The 11,998-nt window shown below is 45.5% G+C and overlaps 1 protein-coding gene across 2 annotated transcripts in view; it reads right to left on the bottom strand.

The window, feature by feature from the left end:
• Positions 1-152: 152 nt before the first annotated feature.
• nelfcd (negative elongation factor complex member C/D) overlaps positions 153-11,998 on the bottom strand; it is a 40,436-nt gene continuing 28,590 nt past the window's right edge. For both annotated transcript variants that reach the window (XM_066665047.1, XM_066665046.1), the window contains 7 exons: positions 6,147-6,281; positions 3,935-4,074; positions 3,730-3,844; positions 3,533-3,628; positions 736-876; positions 492-621; positions 153-413 (listed from right to left, as the gene is read on the bottom strand). In XM_066665047.1, coding sequence (XP_066521144.1) covers positions 379-413; positions 492-621; positions 736-876; positions 3,533-3,628; positions 3,730-3,844; positions 3,935-4,074; positions 6,147-6,281 — 792 coding nt within the window. In that variant the 3' untranslated portion in view covers positions 153-378. The remainder of the gene's footprint in view (positions 414-491; positions 622-735; positions 877-3,532; positions 3,629-3,729; positions 3,845-3,934; positions 4,075-6,146; positions 6,282-11,998) is intronic.

Here is an 11,998-nt window from a genome sequence, read left to right as displayed (position 1 = left end):
ACTCTTTCGTATTTAATACTAAAATGAAGGCTCTTAAACACCCCACCCTGGCCACATTCCTCCTCCAGTCTTTAATGAAAGAAAACACCCAACAGAAGATTTTGAAAAGTAGAAAGTTTAAAAAAAATAAAATTATATATAAAAAAAAAATTACCATTATACCTTTTCTAAAATCAATCACAAAGTCCCGCATGGTTCAGAGCCAATCTGATCTAACCCTTAACCCCCAGACTCTATCCAAACTAAGCCCAGGACAACGCTGGTCTCTCAGAGCTACACCAAAGGTCGTAAATGAACATCAGGCGATGGCAAGAGTAGTCGGTCTGGACACAGCAGAAGATTCCATTGATGTAAACGTCAGCTGATTTCCTGCTGGTCTTAGTTCATCATGATGAAGTTGGATTTACAATGAGCTGAAAAAAGGGAAAAAAAAGTGTCAGGACAAAGTCTCCTCAACACACACGTGTGTGTGTGTGTGTGTGTGTGTGTACCAATGAACTCTGCCACTGGGTCGTGTTCTCCCTCTGTGCGGATGGTTCCTGCAATGCTGTCATTCTCCAGAATCGGCAAAAACAGCTGCACAAAGTCTGAAGTGTAGGGAGGAGCAATCACGTCTAGAACCTGAGGAACAACAAACAATAACATTTATAAAATTATAAAGCACAAACTCTAACATCTCACAATACATGTACACATCACTCTGATTTGTTCTAGGTTTGAGCCGGGGGTTCTCACCTCAGTGACGAAGTATCTGATCAGAGAAATATCTGTGTTCAGCTTCTCCAAACATTTACGGATATAACCCACCACCGGCAAAACATACCCTCGACTCAACAGGTGAACCATCCGGTCCAGGAGGGTCTTCTTCAGCTCCAACTACAAACACACACACACACAAGTCCCTGGAAGCCTTGAGAATCCAAAAAAAAAAAATGTTTTCTATAAACCGTTTTAAGTTGTAATTCCTTTCTTCAGATTGTGTAAGAAATACAGTTATGTTGGATATTACAGGAATAACGCATTTACATTTATCTACTTAGGAAATAAAACCTGGTTTACAATGCTACAATAAAATGTGAACCTTTAAAGCAGGATCCAGAATAAACAACACTTCAGCTTTTCTTTTAGTTAAAACATTGGGATCTGCATGTGCCTTTATCCCAGTCCCTGTAACATCCAAAATCATTGCATTACTGTTTCTGCAGTATAAACAAATTAACAGTAACATATTATTCATTCATTCATTGTCTGTGACCCTTATCCAGTTCAGGGTCGTGGTCGGTCCGGAACCTACCCAGAATCACTGGGCACAAGGCGGGAACACACCCTGGATGGGGCACCAGTCCTTCACAGGGCGACACACACCTACGGACACTTTTGTTACAGTAGAGTCCAGTAGACACTAGGGATGTGACGATACCAGAAATTTCACAGCAGGATGAATGGGTGACGTCTCAGCGACATAACCAGAAAGCTAAGGCTAATGCTATCTCTGAGGACAAAGCTATCCCACTGGGACACCATGCTCCTCCAATTTGCGTGTCAAAAAGGTTTGCCCCGTTCAGCGAAGCATCTGCTGAGGAGCCTGTTAAAAGTGCTCTGCTTATAGGAGAATCGTGAAATTAGCTACTCCTTTAAGGGCGCCAGCAGAAACAGTTAACTGTTTACTGGAAGTCAGCGCCCCAGACATTAGCAACAACCTTAGACGTTTTGCTAATAGGAGATATTTGAGGATAGTCATTTATGTAGGGACCAATGATATTCGTCTGCGGCAGTCTGAGGTAATTAAGGGAGAATTAATTTATAATTATTAATTAATTTAGAGAGGTGATTAAACTGGCCCAGACAATGTCCGATGCCATAATCTGCTCTGGTCCCATCCCAATACAGCACAGCGATAAGCCTAAAGCAGATAAACTGCTGGATTCATGTTAAACTGCTGGGTGTCCAAGTGGTGTTCTGAAAATCAAGTGGGTTTTATAGACAATTGATTATATTTTGCACGCAAGCCTGGTCTTATAGTTAGGGATGGTATCCACCCCACGCCTTATTTTCTTGCAGCATAGCACAGTGTTTTAGTTAGTCAGCAGAGTAGTGTAAATAGCTGCTAATTATCCAGAGCAAGGACCAGTCTGCAGATAGACTGCGAACTGCCTTGAGGCGTCACATAGGTTCACCTGTATTGAGACTTGTCTTTGCCCCAAATTAAATGTAAAAGCAGAAAAACAAAATCAGCCAGTTTCAACAACCTAATCAATATTAAATATTATTCAGATGATAGCAGGAACACTGTAAAATGTAAAATTTGGGTTACTCAATGTAAGATCACTAAACTCAAAGTCATCGTAAATGATATCATAAGTGATTATAAATTTGACCTTTTCTGTCTCACGGAAACGTGGGTTAGACCAAATGAATAGCGTACCACAGGGATCTGTTCTTGGACATCTTCTGTTTATCAATTACATTTCTCCACTCAGACAGATCATTCGTAATCATGGTTTTAAATTCCACTGCTACACTGATGATATTCAAGTCTATACGAGCACTTCTACTCTCTCAGCCTCTGCCCAGGCCCTGAGCTTATATATTGCAGATTTTAAACTATGGCTACATAATAACTGTTTAAAACTTAACGCTGATTTAAAAATATATATATATATATATAAACTTTCACATATACCGTACTTTCCTGTTGATATTGATGGCTTTGCTATCAAGCCAGTTCCTGTTGTGAAAAACCATGGGTTTCTACTCGACTCAACACTTACCTTTGAGCCCCATGTCAAGTCAGTCACCAAATCTGCATTTTATCATCTGCATAAAATTGCATGTTTACACCCTATGCTCAGTGAAAATGATGCATCGATGTTGATAAACACTTATCTTTTCCCGTATTGATTACTGTAACTCACTTTTCCACGGTCTTCCAGTTAAACTGATTAATCGTCTTCAGTGCATCCAAACCTCAGCAGCCAGAGTTCTAACTTCCAGCAAATGCATGGCTCATATCCTTCCTGTTCTTCATCATCTCCTCTGGCTTCCCACTGAGGCTAGGATCAAGTTCAAAATTATTCTTCTAAACTTCAAGACTCTTCATGGTCTGGCTTCTGTTTATCTCTCAGACCTCATTTCTCTGTATCGTCCCTTGCGCATCCTCATATCCTTTAACTCCGGTCTTCTAACTGTCCCTTCAACTAGACTTTCTGCTTTGGGTGGCAGATCTTTGTGCTGCTGCCCCTAAAATTTTGGAATTCTCCACCATCCTGCAACTGTATGTCCCAGTTATCCTTCAAATCTTTGCTTAAAACTTTCCTGTTTCCTTTTTTGGATTCACCATACCCCCCTTATTATTAGTTATTAATTTATTTTTTGGGCTATGTAAAGCGTCCTTGAGTTTGTGAAAGGTGCTATATAAATTGTACCATGCAGCAGAAAAACACTATAATATTCTCTACACACTGTAGTCCTACTGTTGATATGCATGTGTGTGTATAATGAGTCAGTGTGTGTGTGTGTGTGTGTGTGTTACCTGCTCCATGACGTCCAGTTGCGAATGCTCTGTTTCGAAGAGTTTTACAAGGAGCTGCAGAACCTGAGGGTGAAGGAGCTGGTGACACGTACTGATCTGAAACAAAGCACGCACACACACACACACACACTAAACTCACCACAAAAAAAGAGAGAGAGGGAGTGGAAGTGAGTGAGTGTGTGAACGTGCGCGTGTACCTCATCCAGCAGAGCCAGGTGGAGCGGAGTGTGATCTGTTTGAAGTTGGAAATATCGCGGCTCAGACACTGTCCAATCGACCCACTTTAACACCCCCATCGCCACAACAGGGAACCTGACACACAGACACACACATTGTAATAGTAGTTTAATGTAGATTTAATTAGTCTATATTAGTGTACCGCTGTAGTTTACTGTAGTTTACCTGATGCACTGGTACAATGTGCTGAGTTCTGCCACCAGTTCCGTGGCTCCTTTGTTCTCATTGCAGCAGAGATTATGAACATTTTCTATGGCTTTGGACGTGGACTTCAGCTCGTCTTTATTTATACTGACACGTTTATTCTGGACAAACAACAAACAGAATAGACAGAGAATAAATAAATTAAACACTGATGTTGTTGCATATTTCATCATACACAGCAGATCAATAGCAGATTAATAACAAAACTAAACTAAATCAGAACCCCAGCTGAGTGGCCGACAGAGCGAGAGACACCCTCAGGAACTCGAGAGGCACCAGAACTCTCAGGGAACCATCCTCCTCTGATCAGAACCATTTAGAAATTATCAGTATAGCATCACGGCACCATCTCAACAAGTGTGTTATGATAAAAACACGCTGATGGTAAAGAAGAAAGTGAAGGGAGTCACTTGGAAAAAAAAAAGTCAAGAAATTAACAAAAGTCACTTTGGGATGAATCCCATTTCCCTCTTAGCCCCTTATCCTTCCATTTCCCCATTTCCTGTTGGAATGGGCAGCATGGAGGCTCAGTGGTGAGCATGTTCGCCTCTCAGCACTGGGATCTTGGGTTCAAGTCCCATCTGGGTGGAGTTTCCATGTTCTTCCTGTGTCTGCATGGGGTCTCCGGTCTCCTCCCACTGTCCAGACACATGGAGGTTAGGTGAATTGGCTTCCATCTGTCCTTTTGTATGAGTGAATGAGTGTGTATGTGAATGAATGGCTGCATGTGTTGGGATGAATGTATCTATGCCCCGATAAGGATTGGCGCTCTGTCCTGGGTGAATTCCTAGTGCCTAATGCAGGCCTCCAGGTGGATATCTGTTCCTGGTTGAGAGTATGCACGAGGAGCAGCCGATGTCTCTGGGATTGGCTGAAGATTTACAGTTCCACTTTAAAATGATGAAGCAATTACTTTCTGGCACCTGAGGCTATTGCAGCATTTAAGGAGGAATTTGGAAGTTTGAACAGAACCCTGCAGAATGAGAATCTGAACTGAGCTCCATATCACAGAAGAGTGAGGAGAGGGGGATATCTGATTGTGGAGAATGAGGTTCTAAATGTAACTAAAGGATTAGGGTTAGGGTCCAGCAGCTCCTCTGATATCACTGCAGACAGGTTGGGATTTGGCCACTATTTAAAAGGAGTCAAATGAAATCGAGTAGATGAGGTGTAGGTGAATGTAATGTGAACAGAGAAATATTAATCCCCACTGATGTTTATCACTTGATCCTGACTCACAACCAGTGAGTCTTTTTTGGCATTTATTATATAATTAGCATCGATTATATAAAAATATTTATATAATATTTACACAATACACACAGGCAAAGCTGTGGGCAGCTCTGTGATTCTGGCTGTTAGAGCACCCCTTGCGTCCATTTTGCCATCTTACAGGGACACATCATTGAGCACAGATACAGGAGTACAAGCCTCCAACCTGTAGCTGCATCATAAACGACTGAGTTGAACAATATTCAAGTCAATAAACATGTTTCAAAGCTTAGATGTCTTCTACTAGTTACATTTCCCCCACTGAGGGCATTTAAATGCAGCAGGGGGTGTGGGGGGAGGTTGACCACTTCATATATATTTCAGGACTCTAAATGGTTTCTTTTACAAATTTGTAAAAATAAAATCATGAAAATGCCGCTAGTTTATTCACTGCCTGAGGAATGGGAATATCGGCTTTACATATCGGCCACCACTGCTGTCTAAAGTTCGGCATCGGCCATCAAAAAACCCATATCACTACTCACAACTCTGCTTTATTTTTTATTTCCCTCAAGACCAAAGTGGACTCCAGAGGCAGTAGGTACATATACTGCCCCCTGTGGAGCTACAGTGCATTTACTGCTGTCTGTAACGGTGTTGAATGTAACTCCTGTGTTTTTAATTCTGGTGAATGAGTGACTGTACTGAAAACTCTTATCTGTGCGTGTTTAATATTTCAAACATTAATATAATTCTAGTCACTATTTCCAAACTTACTATGACTTCACTCCACCCCTGACCCTGTATGTGTACGATTCATGTTTAATGTGTGCAAGGAATCTAGAGTGTTTCCTCCTCATCACTATGCTGTAAATGTGATGTGTGTGGTGTGTATACAAGGTACAGACTGATGAAAGTTAAATGTACAAGAGAAATTTAGAATGATAAATATAACTTTTACCTTTTTCCAGGTCTCCACAACACTGGCAGCATACGCCAGGATGTGAATGTATTTATGCTTATGATCCTGATTAATTTTGGCTCCAGGTTTAAACAGAGACTGCATGAAGAGATCCAGGAACGCTGGAACACGGATCTAGGGAAGAAGAAACAAGTAAAAAAGAAAGAAACAAAGGCATGAACACACTTCTGAAATTTCATGAAACAGAAGGTTATCACAGTGCCATTGCTGTGTGTAATGTGTACTGTGCATAGGTGTGTAGGATGTTTAGAGTGTGTTGTCTGTGCAGTGCATGTGTGTGCCTGTGTGTAGTGTGTGTTTGAGGTGTAGTTTGTATACTCTGTGTGTAGTTTGTATACTCGGTGTGTAGTATGTGTGTGTAGTTTGTATAGCCTGTGTGTAGTGTGTATAGCCTGTGTGTAGTGTGTGTGTGATCTGTGTGTATAGCCTGTGTGTAGAGTGTGTAGTGTGTGTGTAGTTTGTATACTCTGTGTGTAGTGTGTACAGTCTGTGTGTAGTGTGTGTGTGTGTGTGTGTGTGTAGTGTGTGGTCTGTATGTAGTATGTGTGGCGTGTACAGTCTGTGTGTAGTGTGTGATCTGTGTGTAGTGTGTGTGTGTGTGTGTAGTGTGTGGTCTGTGTGTATTTTGTGTAGTGTGTGTGTGATCTGTGTGTGTGTGTGTAGTCTGTGTGTAGTGTGTGTGTGAGATCTGTGTGTAGTGTATGTGTGAAGTCTATGTGTAGTGTGTGTGTGTGTAATGTGTGGTCTGTGTGTAGCGTGTGGTCCGTGTATAGCGTGTGGTCCGTGTGTATATAGCGTGTGGTCCGTGTGTAGTGTGTGTGTGTATACTCTGTGTGTAGTGTGTGTGATATGTGTATAGTGTGTATAGCCTGTGTGTAGTGTGTGTGTGTGATCTGTGTGTAGTGTGTATAGTCCGTGTGTAGTGTGTGTGTATAGCGTGTGGTCCGTGTGTAGTGTGTGTGTGTATAGCGTGTGGTCCGTGTGTAGTGTGTGTGTGTATAGCGTGTGGTCCGTGTGTAGTGTGTGTGTGTATAGCGTGTGGTCCGTGTGTATAGCGTGTGGTCCGTGTGTAGTGTGTGTGTGTATAGCGTGTGGTCCGTGTGTATAGCGTGTGGTCCGTGTGTAGTGTGTGTGTGTATAGCGTGTGGTCCATGTGTAGTGTGTGTGTGTATAGCGTGTGGTCCGTGTGTAGTGTGTGTGTGTATAGCATGTGGTCCGTGTGTAGTGTGTGTGTATAGCGTGTGGTCCGTGTGCAGTGTGTGTGTATAGCTTGTGGTCCGTGTGTAGTGTGTGTGTATAGCGTGTGGTCCGTGTGTACTGTGTGTGTGTGTGTGTATAGTGTGTGGTCCATATGTAGTGTGTGTGATATGTGTATAGTTTGTATACTCTGTGTAGTGTGTATAGTCTGTGTTTAGTGTGTGGTCTGTGTGTGTATAGTGTGTAGTCCGTGTGTAGTGTGTGTGATCTGTGTGTAGTTTGTATACTCTGTGTAGTGTGTACAGTCTGTGGGCAGTGTGTATAGCGTGTGGTCCGTGTGTAGTGTGTGTGTGTATAGTGTGTGGTCCGTGTGTAGTGTGTGTATAGCGTGTGTAGTGTGTGTGTGTGTGTGTGTGTATAGCGTGTGGTCCGTGTGTAGTGTGTGTGTGTGTGTGTGTATAGCGTGTGGTCCGTGTGTAGTGTGTGTGTGTGTGTGTATAGCGTGTGGTCCGTGTGTGTGTGTGTGTGTGTGTGTGTGTATAGCGTGTGGTCCGTGTGTAGTGTGTGTGTGTGTGTGTGTATAGCGTGTGGTCCGTGTGTAGTGTGTGTGTGTGTATAGCGTGTGGTCCGTGTGTGTGTGTGTATAGCGTGTGGTCCGTGTGTGTGTATAGCGTGTGGTCCGTGTGTAGTGTGTGTGTGTGTGTATAGCGTGTGGTCCGTGTGTAGTGTGTGTGTGTGTGTGTGTGTGTGTATATAGCGTGTGGTCCGTGTGTAGTGTGTGTGTATATAGCGTGTGGTCCGTGTGTAGTGTGTGTGTATATAGCGTGTGGTCCGTGTGTAGTGTGTGTGTATATAGCGTGTGGTCCGTGTGTAGTGTGTGTGTGTGTGTGTGTGTATAGCGTGTGGTCCGTGTGTAGTGTGTGTGTGTGTGTGTGTATAGCGTGTGGTCCGTGTGTAGTGTGTGTGTGTGTGTATAGCGTGTGGTCCGTGTGTAGTGTGTGTGTGTGTGTGTGTGTATAGCGTGTGGTCCGTGTGTGTGTGTGTGTGTGTATAGCGTGTGGTCCGTGTGTAGTGTGTGTGTGTGTGTGTGTATAGCATGTGGTCCGTGTGTAGTGTGTGTGTGTATAGCGTGTGGTCCCTGTAAAGTGTGTGTGTGTGTGCGCGTGTATAGCGTGTGGTCCGTGTGTAGTGTGTGTGTGTATAGCGTGTGGTCCGTGTGTAGTGTGTGTGTGTATAGCGTGTGGTCCCTGTAAAGTGTGTGTGTGTGTGCGTGTATAGCATGTGGTCCGTGTGTAGTGTGTGTGTGTATAGCGTGTGGTCCGTGTGTAGTGTGTGTGTGTGTGTGTGTATAGCGTGTGGTCCGTGTGTAGTGTGTGTGTGTGTGTGTGTATAGCGTGTGGTCCGTGTGTAGTGTGTGTGTGTGTGTGTGTATAGCGTGTGGTCCGTGTGTGTGTGTATAGCGTGTGGTCCGTGTGTAGTGTGTGTGTATAGCGTGTGGTCCGTGTGTAGTGTGTGTGTGTGTGTGTGTATAGCGTGTGGTACGTGTGTAGTGTGTGTGTGTGTGTGTGTGTATAGCGTGTGGTCCGTGTGTAGTGTGTGTGTGTGTGTGTGTGTATATAGCGTGTGGTCCGTGTGTAGTGTGTGTGTGTGTGTGTGTGTGTATAGCGTGTGTGTGTATAGCGTGTGGTCCGTGTGTAGTGTGTGTGTGTGTGTGTGTGTGTATAGCGTGTGGTCCGTGTGTAGTGTGTGTGTGTGTATAGCGTGTGGTCCGTGTGTAGTGTGTGTGTGTGTGTGTGTGTATAGCGTGTGGTCCGTGTGTAGTGTGTGTGTGTGTGTGTGTGTATAGCGTGTGGTCCGTGTGTAGTGTGTGTATAGCGTGTGGTCCGTGTGTAGTGTGTGTGTGTGTGTGTATAGCGTGTGGTCTGTGTGTGTGTGTGTGTGTGTATAGCGTGTGGTCCGTGTGTGTGTGTGTGTGTGTGTGTGCATAGCATGTGGTCCGTGTGTGTGTATAGCGTGTGGTCCGTGTGTAGTGTGTGTGTGTGTGTATAGCGTGTGGTCCGTGTGTAGTGTGTGTGTGTGTGTGTATAGCGTGTGGTCCGTGTGTAGTGTGTGTGTATAGCGTGTGGTCCGTGTGTAGTGTGTGTGTGTGTATAGCGTGTGGTCCGTGTGTAGTGTGTGTGTGTGTGTGTGTAGCGTGTGGTCCGTGTGTAGTGTGTGTGTGTGTGTATAGCGCGTGGTCCGTGTGTAGTGTGTGTGTGTGTGTGTATAGCGCGTGGTTCGTGTGTAGTGTGTGTGTGTGTGTCTAGCGCATGGTTCGTGTGTAGTGTGTGTGTGTGTGTGTATAGCGCGTGGTCCGTGTGTAGTGTGTGTGTGTGTGTGTGTGTGTGTATAGCGCGTGGTCCGTGTGTAGTGTGTGTGTGTGTGTGTGTGTGTGTGTGTATAGCGCGTAGTCCGTGTGTAGTGTGTGTGTGTATAGCGCGTGGTCCGTGTGTAGTGTGTGTGTGTATAGCGTGTGGTCCGTGTGTGTGTGTGTATAGCGTGTGGTTCGTGTGTAGTGTGTGTGTGTGTGTGTGTATAGCGCGTGGTCCGTGTGTAGTGTGTGTGTGTGTGTGTGTGTGTATAGCGTGTGGTCCGTGTGTGTGTGTGTGTGTATAGCGTGTGGTCCGTGTGTGTGTGTGTGTGTGTGTGTGTATAGCATGTGGTCCGTGTGTAGTGTGTGTGTGTGTGTGTGTGTGTATAGCGTGTGGTCCGTGTGTGTGTGTGTGTGTGTATAGCGTGTGGTCCGTGTGTGTGTGTGTGTGTGTGTGTATAGCATGTGGTCCGTGTGTGTGTGTGTGTATAGCATGTGGTCCGTGTGTAGTGTGTGTGTGTGTGTGTGTGTGTGTGTGTGTGTGTGTGTGTATAGCGTGTGGTCCGTGTGTAGTGTGTGTGTGTAGCGTGTGGTCCGTGTGTAGTGTGTGCGTGGTCCGTGTGTAGTGTGTGAGTGTGTGTGTGTATAGTGTGTGGTCCGTGTGTAGTGTGTGTGTGTATAGCGTGTGGTCCGTGTGTAGTGTGTGTGTGTATAGCGTGTGGTCCGTGTGTAGTGTGTGTGTGTATAGCGTGTGGTCCGTGTGTAGTGTGTGTGTGTATAGCGTGTGGTCCGTGTGTAGTGTGTGTGTGTGTGTGTGTGTGTATAGCGTGTGGTCCGTGTGTAGTGTGTGTGTGTGTGTATAGCGTGTGGTCCGTGTGTAGTGTGTGTGTGTGTGTGTGTATAGCGTGTGGTCCCTGTGTAGTGTGTGTGTGTGTATAGCGTGTGGTCCGTGTGTAGTGTGTGTGTGTGTATAGCGTGTGGTCCGTGTGTAGTGTGTGTGTGTGTGTGTATAGCGTGTGGTCCGTGTGTAGTGTGTGTGTGTGTGTGTATAGCGTGTGGTCCGTGTGTAGTGTGTGTGTGTGTATAGCGTGTGGTCCGTGTGTAGTGTGTGTGTATAGCGTGTGGTCCGTGTGTGTGTGTGTGTAGCGTGTGGTCCGTGTGTGTGTGTGTGTGTGTAGCGTGTGGTCCGTGTGTAGTGTGTGTGTGTGTAGCGTGTGGTCCGTGTGTAGTGTGTGTGTGTGTGTGTGTGTGTGTATAGCGTGTGGTCCGTGTGTAGTGTGTGTGTGTGTGTGTATAGCGTGTGGTCCGTGTGTAGTGTGTGTGTGTGTGTGTATAGCGTGTGGTCCGTGTGTAGTGTGTGTGTGTATAGCGTGTGGTCCGTGTGTAGTGTGTGTGTGTATAGCGTGTGGTCCGTGTGTAGTGTGTGTGTGTGTACAGCGTGTGGTCCGTGTGTGTGTGTGTGTGTATAGCGTGTGGTCCGTGTGTGTGTGTGTGTGTGTGTATAGCGTGTGGTCCGTGTGTGTGTGTGTGTGTATAGCGTGTGGTCTGTGTGTGTGTGTGTGTGTATAGCGTGAGGTCCGTGTGTAGTGTGTGTGTGTGTGTGTGTGTATAGCGTGTGGTCCGTGTGTAGTGTGTGTGTGTGGTCCGTGTGTAGTGTGTGTGTGTGTGTGTGTGTGTATAGCGTGTGGTCCGTGTGTAGTGTGTGTGTGTGTGTGTATAGCGTGTGGTCCGTGTGTAGTGTGTGTGTGTATAGCGTGTGGTCCGTGTGTAGTGTGTGTGTGTATAGCGTGTGGTCCGTGTGTAGTGTGTGTGTGTATAGCGTGTGGTCCGTGTGTGTGTGTGTGTGTGTATAGCGTGTGGTCCGTGTGTGTGTATAGCGTGTGGTCCGTGTGTAGTGTGTGTGTGTATAGCGTGTGGTCCGTGTGTAGTGTGTGTGTGTATAGCGTGTGGTCCGTGTGTAGTGTGTGTGTGTGTATAGCGTGTGGTCCGTGTGTGTGTGTGTGTGTAAAGCGTGTGGTCCGTGTGTGTGTGTGTGTGTATAGCGTGAGGTCCGTGTGTAGTGTGTGTGTGTGTGTGTGTGTGTATAGCGTGTGGTCCGTGTGTAGTGTGTGTGTGTGGTCCGTGTGTAGTGTGTGTGTGTGTGTGTGTGTGTATAGTGTGTGGTCCGTGTGTAGTGTGTGTGTGTGTGTATAGCGCGTGGTTCGTGTGTAGTGTGTGTGTATAGCGCATGGTCCGTGTGTAGTGTGTGTGTGTATACCGTGTGGTCCGTGTGTAGTGTGTGTGT

Source organism: Hoplias malabaricus, chromosome 3, assembly GCF_029633855.1.
Source record: "Hoplias malabaricus isolate fHopMal1 chromosome 3, fHopMal1.hap1, whole genome shotgun sequence".
In the NCBI taxonomy this organism is placed as follows: Eukaryota; Metazoa; Chordata; class Actinopteri; order Characiformes; family Erythrinidae; genus Hoplias; species Hoplias malabaricus.
Note: the sequence above shows the minus strand (reverse complement) of the source record. Positions and strands in the feature narration are given on the sequence as shown.